At 32.9% G+C, this 25,509-nt stretch overlaps 1 protein-coding gene across 1 annotated transcript; it reads left to right on the forward strand.

The window, feature by feature from the left end:
- The first annotated feature begins 6,493 nt into the window (after positions 1-6,493).
- On the forward strand, positions 6,494-7,785 carry LOC125066329 (fork head domain transcription factor slp2-like). The gene has a single exon (XM_047674375.1). It carries the CDS (start codon positions 6,558-6,560, stop codon positions 7,524-7,526), a length of 969 nt encoding a protein of 322 aa, XP_047530331.1. The 5' UTR covers positions 6,494-6,557; the 3' UTR covers positions 7,527-7,785.
- The last annotated feature ends 17,724 nt before the right edge of the window (positions 7,786-25,509 follow it).

Below are 25,509 nucleotides of genomic sequence, written 5' to 3' on the forward strand. Positions count from 1 at the left end.
TCCTTGATAAGGAAAATTAAAATAAAATCATACTTGTTATTATAGAATATATAGGATGACAAAGACGGGTACGAATACAATTTCGCAATTAGTTTAATATGATTCGTTAAAACAGCATAACTTAGAATTGGTTCCATTAACGCTCGAACAATAACTCGAGCGAGACATGTTGACGGACAAAGCACAGGAAGTGCTGTGCCGTCTTCCAGGAGGATTAATAATGTCTATACATCTCACTTGTGTATTCGAGTCTCGTCGCTACATATCTAATTGCATCAACAAGACGCGCCATACCGCTTGCTCTAACAAGTCACTCGATTCTCGAACTCACTCACTGACTCAAGGGATGTAACGATTCAAGTCCCATGGGGAGAGATGACCTTACCTCTATCTATATCACTAATTGTTCCACGTTTTCCTGCAATCTGTGGGTTTCCATCTGTTGGGTGGGTAATCAAAACCGCGCATAGATTTTGCCAATGAGCCAAGATATAACCTTCCTTGTGCCTATAGTTACACTAGCTTACACACCATTTAAACCGCAACACGACAATACCAAGTTTTGCTGATTGCCAGTAGATTATCTGATCAGTGGGTGGTATCTACCCAGACGGGCTTGCACAAAGCCCTATCACCAGGCAAATTATTATCAAACGGCTCGTGTTCTTGATATATATTATTTAGGAAATATATCACCCATATGCAGATCTATATTAAACATATATAAGATATCTTCTCTTCGGAAAAATGAATATATCTCCAGATGAAAACAAATCGTAATCTACATTACGATTATAATAATTATGTTTATAATAATATGCAATTAAATTAATAATACTTAGAGGTTTCTAAAATGGGAATAAGAGAACGCAATTTTTTAACTTGTACATAACTACTGATTTATTTTCCGATTATTCTTGGTAAAAACTACATTCCACCTACCTTCGAATTGATGGCAGCTTTACGTTTAATACAGTTCTGTAAAATGATGATTCAAAGTGCTTGTAAAGGCCAACTCGTTATAAAGTAAATTTTGATTTTATTAAAAATATTTAGTAATTCCTGAACAGAAAGCGCATTAATTAAATTAAAACTCGTTAAAAACTACTTTGAAACACAATTCTATGATTATTTCTAAGATTGAGAAGATTATACCGAAAATATTACTAATAACTTTTGTTATTGTTTTGTCTGTGAAAGGGTTAAAAATGTAAATAAGCACAATGGTATTAAAAGATAAGTATGTAAATAAAACAAATCCTAAATAACGATGTTTTTTAATCTGTATTTTAAATTTATCCTTATCTGTTGGATTTAGGAAACTGATCCTCTCAAGTGCTTAGCTAACTTTCTTGCTATTCCTTAAGTATTTGTTTAATACTTTACCTAGTAGCTTACAAAACAGTAAGACATTGTATATGAAATGTTATTAGTGTACTAAGTTTTGGGTTCGAATCTTGTTGTGACATTTTAAATACTATTACGAGTTATATTATATTTTAATATTCGAAAAAAGCATCAGCCTTCTCTTATTCCAGTTGTAGAAAATGGTCCTCTTGAGGAGATGCAAAAACTTTATTCCATTGTAATGCTCTAATGCGTGATGATAAATGAGGCAGATTTTCATGCATCCGAGGTTCTTTAACCGAATTCAAAAAAAGAACGAGGTTACAAATTTAGTTGTATATATTTAATATTTGTTACAATAGAACGTTGATATTTATGAATCAATATGTTTTTTTTTATTTGAGAAGATGTACTTCTCTTTTAGACCCGTTCAAATTTGAAAAAAAACTTTATTTTTTTGTTAATTGTTTATTTTATTAAATATAACGTTATGTATTGAACCGAGTTTAAATGGTAGCAGTTTAAAGTTAACATTCTGTGTATCAGTGCGCCCACGCGCGACCCCGCTTCTAATTCAATTTCTCAGCATTGTTGCTCTGCATCAGATAGTGATGTTTGTAAACCGACATCATTCTATTTACAGCAAAAAATATTATAACATCAACTTTATCAAAAACATATAGGTAATTACGAGAAGTTTTAAAATTCAATGAATATCGTAGTCTAAACTACATAAAATATATTATATTTAAAAATAATTACACTGACTTTTTTTAAAACCATAGATTAAAATCAAATGGTCATCAAAAGTAAACGAAAATCTAATTATTTAAAAATTCAAAGAAAATTAATGTTTATTATGTAACTGTGTTGCAACGCTGAGCCCATCACTAGGACCCCGGGCGTCTGTCAATTATTTAACCTTAGTTTAATTGCGGGTCACAACATCGGAATGGAAGGTGGTCGAGTGTCATATGCATTGTGGCTTGAGTCATCGCGTTTATATAAGGAGCCGTACACATGTGTGCACCTAAATTATTTAACCTAATGGTTGGTAGGTGATTTTATAGATCTATCGTGGTCATTATAGTTAGGAAATATATCTTTATATCAACATATTTGAAGACAATATTTGTCTTATTTTAATTTATTTGTAGAAGTGGCCCCGTAGTAAAGACGTGAATCTCTACCTATAAATCAGAGTCCAATCTCGGGCAAGCACCACTGAATATCGTGCCTGACAGTGATAGAAAACATCGTGAGGAAACCTGCACATGGCGGATAAAATTATTCTATATGTTTTTACCAATCCACATTGAAACATTTTTTGTTAATATGTTTAGTCAATATTTAATGTTATTGATATGGTCTCCTTTAGTTGAAGGAGCCTATTATACATTTCACAACGTTTCTGTATGAATTGTTGGAGATCCTTAATAATCAAGCACAAATGTTAATTTGAAAATTAAAGGAACCCTAAACACAAATAAGTAGTAAGGTCATAGTGTACTGTGTTAAGCGAAATTTGATTAGATAAAACAATAATAATATCTGAAAAATTGACTGAAAAGTCGAAGCGTCTTTTATTTCGCAACATCAACCCTCCCAGATCTTTACCGAAATATAAATCGCGACTGTGACATTCATTACGTGATAATAACAAGAGAAACACGTAAATCGTATGATTTCATCATCGGCGTGTTAAATATAAAATATGAACAATTTTAAAACAAAAGAAACTCAAATTAAACATTGTGTATGGCAAAAAAACACATGTTATTTAAATTGTGTAAATATTTGCAAAAACAGAGCGTTGAATTCATGACCGTTTCGATATAGTGAAATATATAAATACGACATCATATCGTGAACATGTTATATTAATATAATATGTATACGTCATTACATTCATATAATAACAAGCTATGGTTAAGCTTTTAGTCACAACCCGGTGGGATGAAACTTTGTCGATTTGAACGTGAGACCTCTAAATCTACAGTATAAGCCACAGAACAAACGAATTCAATCCCTGTAATATTATTAAAATTAAAGTATTTTTTAATATAGATGCGTTCAATCATCTTTATAATAATTCTCAAGTGAGGTAATACTTACAAACAACTCTATGACGTATATCCGGTGGTATATCCGGACAGTGAAAACTTTTTCGTAAACTAGTTATAGTGATTTAATACTTGTATTGTATTGTATGAGAAATTTGATTATTCAGTACAAAGTATCCGATTTTTTATTAATATTTATTGTTTTACAAACTATTCTCTAAATGTAAAAAAAAAAACTCGATTAAATTATTTATAAAATGAGATTGCTTGTTTGCTCGGCAATTTAATATCACAGGAGCAAACCCGAAGGCCATAATTAGTTACCTCGACACGTGTAAGAGGGACATTGGAGATGTTTTTGATTGTTTTGCCTGAACGTAGTAACGAGTAGGTATTTGCTTAAACACAATAACAGAACATGTGTTCAAATAATATCGCGAATAAATATTGTTTCGAAAATATGCTAACTTATATAATGGAAAAAATTATTTATAGCCACGTCTGTTGTTTTATATATGCATGTGCCACTTAAAGGTAAGAATAGAATGGCGTTACAATTCTATTCTATTCTATGTATGTGCCTATAAACCATCCCCACAAATGTGCCACAAGGTATGGGATTTTATTTCAGGTCCCTTATGATCGTAATTTTACTGGCTCACTCACACTTCAACAATAACAAGCAATACAAATGCTGGCACCAGGAGTTCCTTTAATACCTGCTCTAATAATCTGTAACAATTGTCATAGTATTTTACATACTCACACAAACGCCATTCTGATAAGTCGGTTAAAAGTCCAATTGACAGGTGACATGTGCGATGTGTCACATTGACGTCACAGATCAGTCGATACGTCACTAGCGCTAGTCGCCGGCGATCACGGACAGTCGTTATCGCCGGTCGCCGTAATCGGATCACGATCAACGCCGTCTTATTCTAAAGCGATCAAATTAATAAATAATGGCATTACCATCACAAGGATAAAGGTTTAATGTATGTGATTGTTATTTAACTATATCGTGTGTTGATACCTTTAAATAAGGGTAATTATGCTCTGTGTTTTATATAAGAGCAAGACGGGCAATTGAAAGTTTTAAGCGAAAGAGAGTCGATTTATAACCGAACCACAAAAGCCTTTTTCTTTCGTTTAAAAACCGCAATTAGAGCATTTATGGTATTTAATTGTTAGGAGACAATAGCACTGTAAGATGCGTTACCCTAATCTTATGCTAGCAAATTCTTCTTGAAGCCCAAGTTGTAACGTCATCTCAGTTATAATGCTGTCTCACTCACTCACTAAATCAAAATAATAATAATTAATTTATAAGTATGAAAAGAGTGAAAAGCTCTCTGCCCTACCTTATAATGATTGTTTAAAGTGAATGTTATATTCACAAGTTTGAATAAAAACTCTATATGATCCTGTTGTTAGATTGTATAATTAAACATAACAATGTTTTCAATACGTCTTATGAAATACCTTACTTAAATCAATCTAATATTTATTACATGAAGATAAAACAAACGACATGATATTAAAAATAGAATCAGTATGTAACGATATAAAATGTATATACAGTATGAGTAAATTGTATAGAAGATCTGATACTTTTATTACTAAAAGTGTTTTTATAAAGTTTTTTTTTTGTATTCAATCTTTACGATAAACCGTTAGTTTAAATGTATTAAAATAAATTTCAATTTCGTTACTTTTACTGTCTATTATAAAAAATTGCCAACAAAATCCACTTTCCTAAAAATCAGATCAAAAAGCAATCAAAGCAAAGCATAGTAAGAAGGCACATTCATTCTCAATCACCGGCACTTTGTTTCCGTAGAGTTAAGAAAAAAAAATAGCGTAATAAATACTTAGCAGCTTATAAAAGTTTGTATCGGTTTTTTTTCTTTAAGCAACCCTTTTATTTATCTATAGTAAGCTACGAACTATGCTTAAATGTCGCTTAAAACAATAAAGTCCCTCGCTGTGGCAATTCAGTGGCAATGCTTATGTAAAAAAGAAACACTTAATACTTGCATAGTTATTACTCAACCTGTATATATTTATTGTTTTATGTAATAGTACAGTGGACGGAATTTTTTATTGTTATCAAAATAAATCCAATATCAGTACACTCATCGTTTCCTCCAACACGTAAACATCACGCCGAGACCGCGGCCCAAGGGCGATGTATCGCGAGATAGCGGTATACAGCGTGCTAATCTTGCGACTAATCTAATCATTTGTAATATAAATTGCACAATTTTCACAAAACACTTCAAAGATTAGTATTATCGTTATATTTTTGGAGATTTCTTTACTTGTTAATTATATCGCACTAGAGGCAAATAATTATATCGGGAAAGTTCCGAAATGTAGAGTCGCTACCTAACCCACCTACCTACCTTTTAATAATAATAAACATTAAACATGGCTCTTGGTTGAACCTCATGTCCAAAGTATTAAATATTATACGACAGTTATCGCTAAACAAAAAGAATCAAGGATTAATATCCGACAATATATCATAATTACATTATTTCGCGTCATAAATTACGTCTGTTTACAATAATGTTGTTATCGCTAATGATTACCATTTAGCACCGAGTACAGGAACGGCAATGAATCAAATTTATCAATTCACTGCTTTATCGAGGCAACAAATGCCATGTTATGTTAGGTTACGCAAGTAACCTCAACGTGTGCAATACTAATTAACACCCGAAATACTTAACAAACTCGTTAATGATGCCATTAATCACATTACTGCACAATCGGTAATCGTGCAAATAAAGGACTATTAAAAGATGTAATGCGATAAATAAAACTTTAGCGAGACGGAGTGCAGTTAAAATAAAATCTAAGAGAGTTGAGTCATTGAATGCAACACGACGAGTGAGGCTCGAGCGGGCGCCGGGGCCGGCGGGGGCCGAGGGGGCGCACGAGATGGGAGGTACGGCTCTATGTATCGAAAAGCTCGCTACGCGATTGGTCCACGGGCGCACCAAAAGCTGTCGGGGCGGAGACGGCCGTGCGCGGTATAAATAGCAACTCCCGCCTCCGCGCCCACCAGTTTACTCGCCGCTCGCAGTGTTAACGCACACGTAGCGCGCTCGCAGTTGCTACTAGTGCTTACAAGTGTTCAACATGGTGAAGTTCGAAGGAGATTTTAGTATAAATGCTATACTAATGAATCATGCGGTGGCCAAGCCGCCACCGTCGCCCACCACATCGTCGACGGCTACACCTTCCGAGGCGGATTTGAGCGACTCGGAGCTCGACGTAACGGGCACCGAGCCCGTCGATTGCACAAAACCCAAGGAAGACGAAGAGAAGAAAGACAAGAAACACGAGAAACCAGCGTACAGTTACAACGCTCTCATTATGATGGCGATCCGCAACAGCCCCGAGAAGCGTTTAACGCTGAACGGTATCTATGAATATATCATGACCAACTTCCCGTACTACCGAGAGAACAGACAGGGTTGGCAAAACTCGATCCGCCACAATCTGAGCTTGAACAAGTGTTTCGTGAAAGTGCCGCGCCATTATGACGACCCTGGAAAAGGAAACTACTGGATGTTGGACGCGTCCGCCGAGGATGTGTTCATCGGAGGGACGACAGGCAAGTTGCGTCGACGATCTGCCCTCAACGGAAGATCACGACTCGCGTGTTTCAAGAGGCCTCTATTCCCCGGTGCCCCTCTTACCGGCCCGTACCCACCTGCCACGTATTCTCAGCTGGTTGGTCTCTACTCTCAGCTCCTTTACCAGAGATACGCGCCGATGCAAATGAAAACACCTCCTGTTACACCAAGTGCAGTTCATCCAGCGTTCCGAGGAGAAATGGGTTATGGCAGCCTTCCATACTCCCCAGGCATGTACGCAGAGAGATTGCCCAATTCTCCGTTCATGAGTCAGTCGCCGTTATTGCAAAATTCCTTACAAACGTCAGCGATGTTGGCGCAGACGTCGCCGCTGCTCCCACCGTCGCCACCGATGATGGCTCACTCACCGCCTACATCTGGAGCATCGAGCCCGGAGCTTCCATCACCATCTCACCACCCTCTCACGCCACACATCTACAAGCCGGTGACGGTGCTGACGCGGCAGTGACTGAACGCGCTAAGTAATCTCAAAGAGGCTGACACTTGAACAATCTGTGATTTAGGTTTAGTTAGTTACACCAGTGTCTAGATTTATCTCATAATATCTAGTGTAATGTTTTGCAATAATAGACGTTGTTGATACCCGTAGCATTCCGCTATTGTTTGTTGCTGTATATTCTATTATGAATGTAAATAGTTTCCAAAGTGTATATTTATTGAATTATTAGGTTTAAGGTTCTAGATGTAACGAATAAACAAAATATTTCTCCTTAAAAATCTCTTTCATTATCATATTCTTTACTTTTAAAACAAACTACACCTTCATATACTACTGAGCTTATTTTGATTTTATTAATTCATTGTGACGAAATTGACGCCAGTCTATCGCATGCGCAACATTAGGCCTACAGTATAACTCGTGATTTACAATTATTTATCTTTACCACGATTTCCTAAAATAATAATGTGTTTTGAATATTTATATTAAGATTAATTTTATATTTTTTAAGGAAGTCAACCGTTTAGACTTTTAAATAAATAAAAGTTAACACATCTTACACAGTAGATATATTTCTCAATGTAGTTTTATAAATATTGAATGAATTCCGGCGCAGCTACTTTCTAAAATAACAAAATTATCAATAACTTTGTAGATTTATAACTTGAATTATCGTGCTTTGAAATTCTTAATTTAACAAACACTTTTATAACATATAACAATATTTTGTCATATGTTATTAAATTCAGATATATTCAATAATTGATTTATTATAATACATTTAGAAAAACTTATTTAACGATTATTGTGATTAACAAAATTTTCTTTATTAAAATATTTATCTAAAAATTCTGCCTTGAACATAATTTATCCTAAACTAGCAGTAAACATTTTTTAAATATCTTGGAATTTAATTAAACTTTTTACAGCGCGTAATTGCTGGCCTATAGTCATTTGGTTAAATGTTTTAAATATTACATATCAAACACAATAATGTTAAATTATTTTTATTATACATAGAAATATTTGCAAATACTGACAACAACTTAATAGTAATTATTTTTAAGTAAAAATATAAGTAATTCCATATCCGTATTCGTCCATATTCCATTCAAACGATTTAAAAATAAATCAAGCTTGTCAGAATCAGGGCTTAAATTGTTTTTTATATCGTCATAAGAAGATTAGTGAAAATAAGCCATTTATTTATTAAACAATAATAAAGGTACTTTCGGTTCTTGAAATTGTTTTATAACATTGTAAATTAAGCGGATCAAAAAGAGAACGAGCAAATTGACGAATCCACAGCAACAACAGTCGGTAGAATTAACGAAATAATGTCTTCGTTAAAGTATAATAACAATAAATAATTAACAGTATGACGATGTACGTTATCTTTCATAAATAACAAAACGCTAGTCGATCGATTTGTTCGCTATCGCTTTTATTTCTTTTAAAGCAACAAGTAAATCGGAAGATTGTCGTGTTATATTTATTTGTGTACTTGAATTAGTTTTAACTTTTTTGTTACTGTTTAAAAACAATTAACGAACCGGTGACGTACATAGCATGACGTAAGTAAACATTTATGTATTTATCATACATATAATCGCTAGGCTTTGAAGAGAAAATATCGAGTTGTTGGAAATTTCACAAGTTTATATTGGATGTTTATAAAAAACTCGGTTTGACCCCGCTGAAATTATATGACATGAAATGTAATTAAATTTTAACATGTGTATTTAACAAAATATTTACTTTATTTTAGGGCCGTGTTTAAATCATTCTAGGTAGGTATCATCTCATCACATTCTACAGCCAAAAAGTAAAACTTAGTCTTGTTGTGTTCCGGTTTGATGGGTGAGTGAGCCAGTGTAACTAGGCAGGAACAAGGTACTAACATAATCAAAAGAAATTTAGCAGCCTTTGTCGTAACGCGTAAGTGATTTTTTTCTCAACTGAGTTTTCAGGTTACAAGTATTTATGTGAGTTTCTGTATTCCGCCATAACTTATAAGTTCCTGAACAGATAGCTTGACTGTACGGGTTATTGTGGAATCCTTATATCACTCCGCGTGACACCGATTATAATTTTTTTCAACAAATATATCCTTGTCTTAATAATTAATATAAATTGTCGATAACGATTGATGTAATTCTTAAATACATAAATTGCCAACTATTTCATTGGAATCATGTCTTACTGGATTCATGTTACAGTATGTGTGACTACTTAAAACAAATCACCTTACTCGTACAGTTTCGTAACACTTAGTACTTTGATTAATGCTTGAGCTTACAGTACAATGTGTTTGGCCTAAAGAAAGAAAGTTGAATAGGTTCCATGAAATAGCTGGAGGCTATTTATTTATTTACAAAAAGAGCTACATTTTAGTCTAACCACCAAATAATTGTAATTAACAAAATATGACAACATTATAAATTGTATCTTAATTTAGAATATTATATACCTAATACAACATTTCCTAAATCTGCATTTCGCAGAAGTTTAGAGTTATACACTCGTTTTCAATTTGATCTCTTTCCGAATTAAATAGATTCTTGTACTTGATTGTTAATTTTTTTTTCGGATGTCGATCCGAAAAAAAAATCAAAAAATTTAGATTAATTTTATTAGAATAATTAAAAACCCCTACGATTCAGATTTGTTCGTCTAGGAACGCATACGAAATGAATAAGGAAACACTATTTTTTATATTAATATAAATTAGAAATAAAAAGTATGTAATATACTAGACGGTGATAATTTTCAAAGGAATCTAATATTAACGCTAACGCTAACTACGCAGGACATAATATACTGTACTGCTGTACTAGTGTGGGCCCAAACACAGGTATGTGAAAGAGATAGGCGCAGGTCCGATAGCTTTCTGAGGCACGTATATATTGGCCCGACTCAGGGTTTGCGACTTTATTTGCTAGCCCCTAAAATTACTTTATTGAGGGTTACTAGTGTAAGTTTTTAAGTACAATATAAATTTTAATATTCTAGAAATTAGAGATAAATAATTAAAACATAGAGCGATAATAGTACTCTTTGCCTTTTAGGTGTGCTGTAAATAATTATTATATTATATATACCTTCAAGCCGCTAAGTGTATTGAAGCATGCCAATCGGATGTAGGTATAAGTAAAACTCTATGAAGTGATTATTATAAGTGTAACTAACGTGCCAATGATTGTGATCCGCTACTCTCCAACAAAACATTCGATTCACGTCTATTGAAAAGTGCGATGTGTTAAAATTCATCCAAGATCGATTTATCACTTGTGGTCAGAATGTTAAAAGCGCACAGCGGAAACTGAAGCGATTAGCGGTTTTAATTGGCAGCCTTAAATGTTGTGCAATACGAAGAAGTACTTATTTCTTAAAATTTAATAATGATTATTATTACTTATCTGTACAAGATTTCCTTTCTCTTTTCGAGGAATGTTTTTCTTCAAACATTAAGTATTATTTAATTGCTTATATAATCGTCGGGATAAGCGATGTCAGCTGCTTATAAGAACTTTTTAACGACATAAATACTGAAGGTCAAATTTCTCAGATATTAAACATATTAATAGGAATATAGTACACATAATTTTACGGAAATAATGTCTAAATAAAGGTGAAAATCCAAATATAACGGAAACAAATACAATGAAAAATCGACATCGATTCTATAACTCATTTTATTAAAATGCGTGTGGCAGGAGAAACTTGCCGTCGCCTCGCCTAGGTCATTTAGGTACATCCCAAATTATTTTTTCTTTTATATTCATCAAATATATAGGTGCAATTAAATGAGAGAGTTCTTATAAAACAAATAAATAAACAGAAAATTATAAATGTTATTTTAATTATTACATCTTTAAATAGTTTCAACATAATCGCTTCAACGCCTAACTTACGGCACTCGACTAACTGTTTCGGGTACCACAATACAATCACGCGAACAAACGGACAATCATACCCGGCTGTCAGTACAAGCGATCATTAATCATCCATCATCGCTTCTGAGACATTTTCACATGATTCTAAGAACTTTTAAAATCAAGCCTACATCACTTATGTAAATATAATTTTTATTCTGAGTAGTTTTCTTGTCAAAGCTTAAATATTCACTAAAGTTGCCGTGGCGATTTAATGTATATTGATATAATATATTCTTTGAAATTATTTGAAATCATTTACGTTTAGGACTTGGGCCACGTGGAACGGTGGCACAGATGCTAGCACCATATTCCCGTTGAATCACAATTCAGTTTCACACGTCGAAACAATGAAGCTACGTCGTTTGATACAAGGGAATTAATTTTGTTCAATTAATCAACAATTAAAAAATTGCTACGAGAAAACATTTGAACAGAAAAATTTCAAATGTTTCTTATCTAAGCTGCGAAACATCCCGATTGACCCGAGTTTGTTTTTGTGTAGGATATATCAGTTTTGTTAGCAAGTAAATCAGAGTTAGGATACAATAAAAACACAATTTATCATTTCTACGACAAGCTTGCCTAACTCCATTGTACGCCGCACCCCCCGAGTGGTACCTTCATCACCTGATCGGCCTCTAGGGATAGTTCATACCACCGTGTATAATACGAGTTGTTCCGCAACTTTGTTCGTCGTAACCTTAAGATAAGCAAAGAATAATATCTTAATTCAGCATCATTACTTCTATACAAATGGATGAATCGTTTTAAATCTAAATTATACATCAAATTAAAAATAAAACTAGTGAGTCGCCCGCGAAACATCGCGTTTATTCAAAATATTTTTTAGGAATTTCGAAACCTATGGCAGATTTTGTTTTATTTTTAATTTCATTGTAAAATGCAAGTCTTTTTCAAATTCTCATTTGGTGATAAAATGGTAAAACTTTATTTAAATTAAATTTGTAACGTCAAATACGAGTAGTATGCATTAGTTAAGTTAAAATTATAGTTTATCGATAAAAAGTTACTTTAATTGTTTTGAACGTTTTTTTTTCTTATCTAGCCGTAGCACCGCCCTCTAACCAGCCAGTAACTTCTTTCCGCTCTCTTAAAATATTTCTTTTGTTAAATTGTAACAATTTAGTAAATTTAGAAAATCTTCTTACGCTATTCATAGAGTAAATAAGATAAATACTTTGTAAGATCTACTTTTAAATTCTAATTATACTAGATATGTATCAAATTTTAGTTCATAAAGAAGATCCAGAACCAAAAGTTATCTATACATTTTTAAATTAATTTTTTTCATCAATCATGAACACGGTATATTCAAAGAGATATAACTAAAATATATGCTTTTTAAATTACATATTTTTAATAATAATATACTATACTATATGTACATCCCGCCAGATAGACGTATAAGGAAACCTAACCTAAAACCTAAGCTCGTCGGTTCATAAAACTCGATAGAAACTCTATATTACATAAATATTTTTTTAAGTTGTTTTTAATTTCACTTACTCAAATATTTTACTACGCGTACTAAATACATTTCACGGTGTTTTAACGTTGTTTTGACGATTTCATAAGAGACAGTATCCGATTGTATGGTAATTTCACCTTGATACTGGCACCTTACAATTTTTGGAGTCGTTATTTGAAATCACTAAATAAACCAATTTCAATAGTTGGGTACCGCATTATATCTTATACTTAAATTGATTTAATTTAAATTATCAAACCACTTTAATCAAGATTAATATATAAATATATTTATTTATGTGAATCACCTATTTGGCCAAAATCAAAAGCTCTTGTATGTCAACAAGCGCCCGACCTAACTGCCCGCGCACTCCCTTGTGTGTACGCTACGCGTTGCTATATATATTAATATCAATAAGAAAATATTTATATTTTAAATATACTTAAACTATATTGTATTAATTTTAATCCATATTTTGATGTTTCACATCGGCCCGGCGTCCCGCAACGGTCACATGTTTTCTAAATAATCATCTCAGAATATTCTAGTTCGGTTCCTCGTTTCAATTATTGAAAATATCAACGGAACCGGTGTCTATAAAAACCTAAATACAAAGGTTTCGTAATGAGTAGTTTTAAACAAATGAATAAAACATCGCTAGTGTTAATTAACAACGTAAAATATAGTTACAAAACAATCAAATGTGTTGATTTAAATTAATTAAAACAGTCTTTAAAAACCTTTATTCGATATTCATTAAAATGTTTAATATCTACTTAACGTAATTATGTGTTGACCTCACGAGTAGCAAACTAAAAGCTTCTAGATTAAAATTAACATTTTTAATTATTGACCAACAAATATTTTGTTTTTAATGAATTATATAGGTAAATACTTAATTAGGTCGCTAATACAGAGAGACAGAGGTAAAAATATCTCCAAATTAGTTGAATTTAATAAGGTAGAACTTACCTACTACAAAAATACTAACACAGTGTGCAGTAATTGAAAAATTGCTTAACTGAATATTTAGTCATTATGTTAAATATACGATTTAGCTAGACTTGTTTAGACAAAGACTTGCTTACTTAATTTAGTTTTACAAAATTAAATGTCCATGAGAGTATAGTTTTTTAGACTTTAGTAATGTTGTCAATAAAGTTGACTATGCTTGTAGGAAATATTACTGAATTAGTCTTATTGCGTCGGAAAAGTTAAAAATCAGTAACTTGTAATCTTTCTGACAATGAAACGTCAGGAGCACTGTCCTATATGAACTTTACCATATCTCGGACTTTTTTCTTTCATTTCATTTTCATTCTTGTCCTGTCTGACCTCAATTGATACTGAATTCAATAGTGTATTAGAAATATCATAACTACAGCAAATTAATCAAAGTTAAGACATATTTTTAAATAGATAAATCTTCTTACTCAACGGTCTGTCTACTTACATTTTAGAGACTTCGAGTTAAATTTAAATAATGATAACATTTTGAAACAAACTGATAACTGAAAATATTGTCTAAATATAAAATATGATCACATAAGACTTTATTATACACATGACGTCTTACTTGAATTATTTCAAATTATATTATAAATCGATATCTAAACAGTTATCAGATAAATATAATTAATTGTTACAAATATTTTCAAAAGATTTTCACGTCAAACGAAGATAACTGCTCCAATCAACTATTTTCCGAGTATATTTTGTGTACTTTTTATCAGAGATGCTATCAAAAATTTTATAGATTATATTACTACGAGGATAACTAGTAGAACACAAACATTCGATAACTGCTTGCGTGGTATGCCTTCGTAACATGTAAACAATGTAGGTAGTTATAAGTAGGTTTACTTTACTTTTGAAAATTCCTATAAATATAACGATTATGTCTTCTTCACTGACTTCAGCTAGCGTTTGCCATTTTAAAGAGAGAATAGCCAAATTCGTGTGATAAATAATAGAGCACAAGTGTGTGCACAAACACAGATTAACTCTCTATCTAACTCTGACTGTGACTTAGAAGCAGAATACGCTGTATATGCTTTCCGAGGTACCGGAGTGTAAACACTGCCCAATCGCCAGACTTCGGAATGCTACCGAGAATATTTCGACAAAAATACCAATGAACATAATATATCGTCTAACGAGCTGACATAATGTTTCATAACAGTTCCGAAAATAGATACTACAAATATTAGTAAGATATTATGATTACCATTCGCTATAATGAATCTCAGATAACGCGGCAGGTCGCTACGTTCTGGACATTACTATACTACAAAGGTAATGATGATGAGGGACCGACGAAAAGACATCGGAGTCATGACTGCGAGCTACTTTTAATGATAATTTTATTTGTTTTTACTAAAATAAGTGACAATACGTAACATAGGCGGTCAACGTATTATTAAACTATTATAGGAAATAATCACTAGCTATTAAGAGTCGTACGTGACTTCCAGCACGGTGTGATGACACGCAATCAAAACAAATGATTTGGCTCATTGCTGTATCCATTTTAATGCAATTAGCCGCTGATTAATAGGCACGTTTGGAACGAGTTTCTAATTTACTCTATGCCCTAATTATTGCAGGTGTAATATTTATTTTGGATTCCTTGAAATAATGTTTGTTTAAACAGTGTATTTACTATAAATATATTGATTATGATTTTCCTGTAAGAAGCGATCTGCGAATTACGAAGATACATGCCTATATTACAGCGTTTGAAGATAATAATATTATAAAGATTCCCGTTTTAGTATATCGACCGACTTGATTCATGAACGAAGAAGCTAATGATAGTAATACAAAAATTGTCTCGAAGAATCGAACACAACCCCGAGAAAAAGGACCCGAATCCTTTGATGATGGTTTACGGTTTTAAAAAAGGAGTAATGTGTAAATGTTAGTAAAGTCAACTCAATGTTGCGGTGATTTTTTCAATAATCGTATGATGTATTTTTTTTATAATATAGATGGGCGGGCGGGCTAATGGGCCACCTGATAGGAATTGGTCACCACTGCCCATTGACATGGGCGACGTAAGTAATTTTAATCATTTGTTATATCATACTAACGCACCACCTACCACGGAAGCTGAGATGTTATGTCCCTTGTGCATGTAGCTACACCGGCTTACCCTTTAAACAGTACTGATTATTACTATTTCGCGGTAGAATATGTGATAAATATGTATTGTCTACCGAGATGGACCTGCACAATGCCCTACAACCAAATAAATTCAATTAAATATGTACGTAAATTAAGTTAAATTATGAGAAAATAGCTTGGTAAAATGAACTCTGTCCCGCGGTGTGTATTTCATTAAATGTATGACGTTATATTATGTGATTAATGCCTTTTAAACAAAATTTTTTGCCTTTAGTATTGGAATTGATTCCTATACTCAACTAAACATTTAGATTTATTTGAGAATCGATAAGATCTGTGTTGCTCTCGCCAGAGGAAGTCTGGTAGAGCTATAAGCGACAATACCGCCCTTGCGCACTCATTGCACTATTCCTAAATTTAAAGAATTATGTCTAATTATCTATTTTTTCTTGATTGAACTTGCGTGTAATAAATTTTTCATTTTAATGTAGTCTATTTAATAACGCATACTTAATCACCACATCACCCACATCAAACTGTGGTAAGTAACATTATTTTATAGTGCGTAGTGAAATACATTCGATTCGAATCGAAACAATTGCCATCGTATTTTTATTTTCACACGTAAATCATGTGATAATTCAAATGCATAATATATACTGTGGTACAATCAGTCCAAGGTACGAAAAATCTGTACGTCTATGCATTAAAGTATTCACTATAAAGTCATATCAACTATTTTGTTACCATATACTGAAGTAATTGACGAAGAAATGCTGACAATAATTAACCTTTATTAAACTTGAACTGTCCAGTTTTGCAGAAGCGTTAACCGTACATCTATTGTATTCAAATGCTTTAAAGTATAATAAAAAACAAATCAAAATTCTTTGTTTTAAAAGTGTCACAAAAAAGTCGTCGTATATTTCAAGTACAGTCATATATTTGTTTGTTTCTGTCTAAAAAAACGGAATTTATTCTCCCTATGGAAAGAAATAGTCAAACCTAGATTTTGGTCTGTTATCAAAGTCTAGAAATGTTTTCTTGCAGTCTAACAGTATTGAATAAAACAGCTAATCTTGTCATACTTGTATCCCTTCTAACATTGGTTCACTCACACTGCTGCCATTTAATGATATCATTATAATAAATTTAATTTAACAATTTAATTAAAAATACTTTTCTTCGATAGCAATCATAGTTACCTAGTGTACGATAAGCTGATAAGGTGATGTAAATCGCACGTTACATGAAATTTGTAAATTAACAAAAAAATTGAACACAACTCATACACATTAACAGCCTGTTAATTTCTAACTGCTGGGCTAAGGCCTCCTCTCCCTCAGAGGAGATGGTTTGTAGCATATTCCACCACGCTGCTCCAATGCGGGTTGTTGGATACAAATGTGGCAGAATTTCGTTTTAATTAGACACATGCAGGTTTCCTCATGATGTTTTGCTTCACTCCCGGAGATAAATTATAAACACAATATAATTCAGTGGTGATTGTCTGAGCTTGAACCCGCAATCATTGATTAAGATCCAAGCGTTCTAACCACTGGGCCATCTTGTCAAAAAGTTGAAATGTCTTTAAATATTCAAATAATATTTTCAGTTGGGTCACAATTTATTACAGATTGAAAATAGAATAACATAAACTTTAAATTGAATAGTCTCTTATACTCGTATTGTAATAATGTACTAACTTAAAAATAAGTAATTAATTTAAATTTAAAATATTATGTTAGTAAATAAAAGGCATTGTGTATATATAACACAACACACAGACAACCTCAATTAACGAGGCACAAGAACGGCCAGGGTATCCGCTGCTTTGCAAATAAAATTACACGTGTCAAATTCTTTTGTTTCGTGAATGACTCCAATATTTACAAAGATACACGCGAAATAATTATATTGTATTATTAAAACATTTACACGTGGAAATCCGGGCCTTGGATTATAAACGTGTTTTTAATGAGGAAGTCGATGAGTATTTGCGATCACGAAGGTTAATCTTTCTCTGACGGATCTTTTTTTGAAACCCTGGCAGCCATGAAAACGATATTTTCTCCTTCATCTACACATACACCTGCACGAACACAATTACACAAAAGAAGTAAGTAAGAACGGAGAGAGATCAGACGTAGACCGTCTATCGTGTCAACCGGGCTCAGTGACATGCTATACCGGGCTCTGGAATAAACTTTGTAAGCTTTGGAATAGCAGCAACCTGAAAAATCCAGAGCTATTAGACTAGACTAGGTTTACAAGCAGCATGAAGCCGAGTTGCATTCAATCAAAATCCGCTGCTAAATAAAATAAAAACAAGATGAGGCTTATAGAAATCAGTTAGGATTTGAAATGTTCTTATTTGATATAAGTGGAGCCAAGTAATTGTGCCCACAGAGAGACCAGGGGACGCAAAAACTACAAGTAATAAAACAAGATAATAGACGTTGAAGGCAAGTAGAAGAAGCCACGAGAAGTATTAGAAGGGCGCTACAAATATTTACTAATTTATTTATAATTGTTTTTTTAATTACGACTCAGTTATTATAATTGAATCACATTGAATTATACCTATACTCAGATGTCGTTTAAGAGTAATTACACTTTGTATACAAAACAAACTTATAAATTAACTATAAGAAATTATTCTGTAAATATATAACTACATGTTGATAATACAAAATAAAACCACGTGATATTGTCATCAAAACCGACATAAATCAATTTCTGGGGATTTTCAGCGTTGCACCGTAAAACAACTCATAAATAATTTCCGAACTCAACGTCTTTGTTAACGAGGTCGTGAAAACATAAAATCATTACTCTGTACAAACGATGTGGGCCCATCCGCAAGGCGCGTTAGTTTAGAGGTCGCAAATCAATGATAACAAGTAAAACCTTGAATTGTTATTATATAACGCCCGAACGGCAATCATTCGTTTAGTGTTAGTGTTTGTTGCGACAATAGCCGTTGTTGTGGCGTTGCGTCAGCGACTCCTTACACGATTGTTGTCACATACCGTAATATACGCGACACGTGCCCTCAAACTTCTGTTAAATGCGAGTGCTACTACATAACTCGATTTAAACAAAAGTTAACGGCAAACTTTGAATCTGGTCTATGTTTGTCCATATAAAGTAGTAATTGTTTATGTGTATAAAACGATTTATCTTAAAATTTATTTTTTTATATTACATTATACTCTTGATTCTACGGCCAAATTTTTGTTTGGATGGAAATTAGAATGCCCATTTAAGTAAGCAAGTGGAGTCAGATCTTCAAACAATATTTCTGCCTTTTTGAGGAGTGTTTTTGATTGGTACACTTGGCACATTCTTATGACTGACACGCTGATTTTTCTTCAAATTTAGCACATGAATTCAGTGTTTGGACGGGGCTTACACTAAGAGTCATAAGTTATGATTGACGACTTGTAACCACTGAGCCATCACGGCTCTTTGAATACCAAGCACATACATATATAATATATATCTCTCTCTTTTATGAACATTTTAAACAAAAATATGATGTATAAAATTTAAATCACATAAACAAATAATTTAAAGTTTTAGGAGCACTGGCTCACTAGATCGAAGGATGTGGTCCAGGAGAGGCGGCAAACAATTGTTATTCAAGTGAACACATCCTCATCACGGTAATCGTTTGCTTGAGAACGCGTCTTCGGTTCTACTTGCGCTCCGTGTCGCTCGCTTCCTATTTATGAGCTGCTGACCGATAGCCGCGGCTTGTGTATGTATTTCGATGAGCACATTCGTTTCCAGGACGTCTTGTTCAATGTGGACACTGACATTTTGTCTACATCATCATAATTTACTTTTAAAGCAGACAATGTTGAATCTGCATTAAAAAAAAGAGTTATCTAGAGTTTTACCGTCACCCGATCACCAGACCAAATACATTAAAATACTTTTGTTTCTTGTTTGCCATCACGAGTGTTTCAAGCGCTTAAGGAATATTCCCTCTGTCTTCTTGTACGACATCTAAGCCGCAGTTTGATAAAGCTTTTATAAATTTTACTTACTTAATTAAATTAGAAATCTTAAGTACTAAATACAGTAAAACAATTCAATTTAGATTATAATTTCTAATGTTATTTTATTAAAGCACGTAGTAGGCACCTATAATTATGCTATTTTAATTAAAGGGAGGGGTGCGCCTTCTTTGAATGAATAGGTCATAGTATACGTCTTACCTTAAATTGTATTTTATTTTATAACATAAAAAAATGTATTTCAAAAAAGGTTTCATTCTTTAGCGAATTAGATACACACAAATTATATCTTATTGAAATATTAATTCAGTACGATGTAGTCGGTCTCATATCAACAACTCGAATGCTATTTTATATAACCAGTTACAGATGTCGAACGTTTTAATAACAAAAGTATGTATCATTGAACGTCAGCGACATACAATCACGGTTTGATTTAGCATTAAATCAGCGTTCCCTTGTTTGTATACAAATCCTAATCAAGTAGCATTGAGTTTGAAGTGAAACAATTTGAAGCTGAGCCGAGGCTGAGGAAAGGAGAGGGGTCGTGACCGCGCGTGCGCCGACTAATTGCGAAGCTCGAGCGCAACTCATTATAAGGTTATCTTAGCGCAATTAATTATATATTATTGGATGCCACGTCGAAGTTAATCTAATTCGAAACATAATTGACTCATGTACTTTTGAATCGTTATTTTCCTGAAGTAATACGATATTAAAGCTACTACCAGTTCGGGTATAGCTTCTTTACATACCATCAAGAATGAATAGTTACTTTTATTTACTTAGGAAATCACATCATCAGTTTAATGGTAATAAATTGAAATGTCCTGTATGGAGTTCGATCATCATATATAAGATAAGATAATATTCGTTTATAAATTCAAGTTTTTTGAACACATTAAGAATTGAATTTATGGAATATTAAACTTATATTTAATTATTTTGAAAGCGGTATATATTTAATCCTTAATAACATGATTATTCCAAGCTATTCCGTTTATAACGTAATATAGTTATGTACGGTCTAAAAGTTTCACTTACTTCAATTATAATTTAATAAAATTATATTTTCTTTATGATGACAATAACTAATGGTGAGTTAACTGTAACACGCGACTGCCACGGTATTGCCGTGATCCTTGAATCTAAAGGAATTAATATTTTTAAACCTATTTGACATTTTTATTTTTTTTATTCGTCACAAACGTGAAGAGTAACGCAGAACAAATCTAGTAAAAAGTCACCAAAGTCTTTCAGTCAGCATGGATGATATAATGACAAATGTAAAATGAGTAAGTTAGTTTAATGCTTTGGGAGAGACTTTGTCCAGCAGATGACGAGCCCGGGCTGGTGTTCTCTTTGGTGAAAAATCTTAAACCAGTATACGAGTATTATAAGTATATCGAAAACTTGATGGGCACTGATGTGCGACTGTGTGAACCTAATGTATACATTCAAAGCCAATAATGGAAATAGATAGAGATCAAAACAGCCACGTCAAAGGGTGACAACAATATAACACATTACACAGCACAAAGCAATGCTACATTACCACATTAGCACTCGCCCGTGATCCGATGACACCGTCTAATGTACCAACATTCAGAAACACAACTAAAGAGTTCCTATACAACTCGCATCTGACAAATTTTACAACAACAATACCGCACAGAATGATTTAAGGGTTAAACGGATAGAATTTTACAAATTTAATAAAACACTCCAAAAATAAATAAAATATGCGTGACCGAGCTATTTTATACTATATACCAATGCATTAAGGTGTAGATATATTTTTTGTAAGTCTGTTGTGAGGTAAACAAATCGTTGCATGATAGTAAAGGGCCATAGAAGGCGGCACGTTTGATGGCGTGTCGGATGTCTCAATCGGGAAGGCTTTGCTGCGCCCGCGCCGCCCGCTCCACTCCCACACGCGGACTATTCTTTACAACCTTTGTATTGATAATATTATTGAATATTTTGCAATAGAATTTTTCATAATACCCGATCATATTAAGACGATTATGTTTCTTAATAAAGGATTGTAAGATTATTATGAAAAAAATATTTTATAAGACAAGTATGATACTTTGAAATTGATTACATCATATCATAATGTACAAACAAGTCAAGAGAGTACTGCGTTAAATAATATGTATGTATAATTGTATAATATAAATATTTCCAATTTTCACGCGTGATTATGACGTTATAGTGACACGTTTCGTCCGTTTCGTCTGCGGCGTGACGAACACACAACACATATGTGTCAGCCATGGTTCGTTTTATACGCCCATAGAGAATAATTACTGGCTCTAAATCAAGGATGGCTTGAAAGGGTTGACGATGTGATGACAATAATCGTTCCCCACACCCTAATAAATTAAACTAAACCTTACTCAACTAATTTAGGGTACAAAATTGTGTGCGTATATACCAAGATTTATTACGATGTTTTAAAAATATATTAGTTTATTGTCAGTAATACGGATGTTGTGTTACTTCATACAAATACGGGTGATTTTTATTTGTATGTGAACTTTGATTTATTCATTCTTAAGATTAATATGTACAAACATAAAGGGCTTTTGAATTATATTATAATGTTGTTGAAAAAATGCGTAGTTTTGGTTGTAACTAATAACGCGTAAAACTTTATCTTTGAGAACATACTTTTATAAATATTAATTTATCATTCAAGGAATTCGATTAAATCTGTTTAATCGGATTAAATAAAATATTCTAGAGAATTACTACTATCTCGACTGTATGTAATTAAATTAACTTAAACATACATGATTAGATTCCCACCTTTATAATTTCAAAGCCTAAAATCGCCCTTAGTCCGAAACCTTAGAACTTCTATGACTCAAAAATATATTATTTTTGAAGATAATCTATATGAAATGTTTTCTTTCGACCAAAAAAATTTTACTTAGGTCTGTTCTCACTATTACTTTTACATATATGAATGTCAACGAGTACATTGTATTTTAAGGAAATGTATAGTAAATTCTTGTTAGTTTCAAAACCGACATGAGTCCTTTCGACCCTGAACTACACAAGAGCAATGAGACGTTAAAATAGGCAAGTAATCGCAACCGGCGCGGGCGCACTTAATACCAACTTAACCGTAATCTAATAAAACTTAACCCTTCATCTCCACCACGGGCACTTTGTACCGCAGTAATCCCACTCGACGCGCTCACTAAACCGGAAAACGCAAATTATACAACAAAGAGGTAACACATCTGCGCTCGCGCATCCAGCCTCTGTCCAAGATGCTTATTTTTTCAAAGCGATTTTAAACTTTAATGTTAAGGCTTAAGGCAATGAAAATATGTATGTGAGCAGATTTATTATTGATACAAGATATGTTTAATAAATGCAAAGGGAAGCAGTCGTGCGGACAAGCTGACTTGAGTGTCTTAGGGTGACGATGCTTCTTGTCTGTAGTCAGACATTTTTGTTCTTGAACTTCCAACTTGCAACCGCAGCTTATTCATATTTCCATACTTTAATTGATAACATAATTTCAATAAATCGTATCAAAATCGTAAATTATATGATTCAGACATCCCGACTCAAAGTCTCTCTCAATTAATCAAAATTACTTATACCGCTTAGTAAGCGAAGTGGTTAAAATAAGAAAATAAAAATGTAATTTGCGATATTATTTGTGAACATGTAACGCGGTCCTATTGTGTTTTTAAGAAATAAAGACAATTAATTTTAAATAAATAAACGAAGAAAACTTGAGCAGTCGACGTCAAGGACACGCGGAGCTCTGACTCAGCTCGAGACCACGACAGGTGAAACTCTGGCGAAACGTCGGGTAAATAATAAGAAAAGGCATGATTGTGGTTTAAACCCAATTTTATGAAATGGATAAGTTGTATGTCAACAGTTAAAGGTGTACAATATCTTGACGTTTTTAAATTCTTTCCCTTGCCTCAATGAGCCACAACGTGTAGACACCGTAACAGTTTGCAAAATGATTCACTCGAAAGCTCACCTCTGACACATTCGGCAACACTTACACGAAAGAAAACCGTATGCCACTAAAATCTTTACGCACTATTTAACAACCCTTTATAGTAGAGAACAGATTAAAAAAAATAATCTTAAAAGGTTCTAAAGAACACTTCTAATATATCCTCTCTGAATTAGAACCTTTTTTAGTGTTCATTATTTAAAAAATATTGTATTAATAAAAGGGATAGATTTATAATAAGTTTTAACATTGTTGAATATTATACTTCGTTTTTTTTTAAATTTCCAAGCTTTGTTAAATATAGATTTATTAAAAAAACGTTGGTTAATTCGCACAAGCGGATGCGTGAAGGGTTCAATATTTGATTTCTACAATAGCTTTTAAATATGCTTTAGTATTCCTACTTTAACATCGAGTATGTTGTAACTTATTCAATATATTCTTATAAAAACACAATTCTTCAAACACCAAGTCAAACGTACTGTACTTCTTTTGATGAAACTTTTATGTGTTTAACAGCACATGATTAGACGTGGATTATTACGAAGACGGGGTATATATTAAATACACAATATAATAAACCTAAATGGGACAGGTACCCGTCGAATATGCTATGAAGATTCCGTAATAAACTAAAATTTACAGCTGCAGGTAAATGCTAGTTTAAATAAAATTAAGCGCTATGATATTTATGTATAAACAAACAAATATTTTATTTTAACCGCATCATACATAAGTACAAATTAGAGAGTTCAATACATGAATTAATTTTTGTAATTTCTACCCACGGTGTTAATTTGCATAAATAATTGGTAGCGCGATACCATCTACATTGAATACCAACACTCCAATCATTTCATACTAGTCGTTACGTACGTCTTCATTCGTCGAACTAGCGATAACCATCGCAGCCTTAATCATTATATAGATAAAACATTGTTATTGTCCTACACTTTAAATTATTTTAAAGTAATATTATTTTTATAACATATTGTTCTGATATTTTAAATGATAAAAATATATTTTAATATTCGTACAACTATATGAGGTATAATCAAAAATAGTTTAAACAATAAAAAAACAGACTCAAACATATTTAATAGGTCCGATACGACGTTAAAATCATATCTACCTCTATAGAGCTGATCTATCTCCAACATTATCGAAACGATGACGTCTGTTGTTTGTATATCGATTAATTAATAAATCGAGCCCCGAATCGAGACATCGAGATGCTGCGTCGGAACACGCCGCCTCTCTAATTGAGTCATGCCGCCACAAAAGATATAACTCTACCATCCCAAGTCTACCGTATAATATTGTTAACATCACACAAATATGGTACTTAAGTCTTTGTCAATAAGGGAGTACTGGAACTTCAACTCGGCCCACGCAAAAGATTGTTTAGAAAAAAGAT

The sequence above is a fragment of the Vanessa atalanta genome, chromosome 9 (assembly GCF_905147765.1).
Source record: "Vanessa atalanta chromosome 9, ilVanAtal1.2, whole genome shotgun sequence".
Taxonomy (NCBI): domain Eukaryota; kingdom Metazoa; phylum Arthropoda; class Insecta; order Lepidoptera; family Nymphalidae; genus Vanessa; species Vanessa atalanta.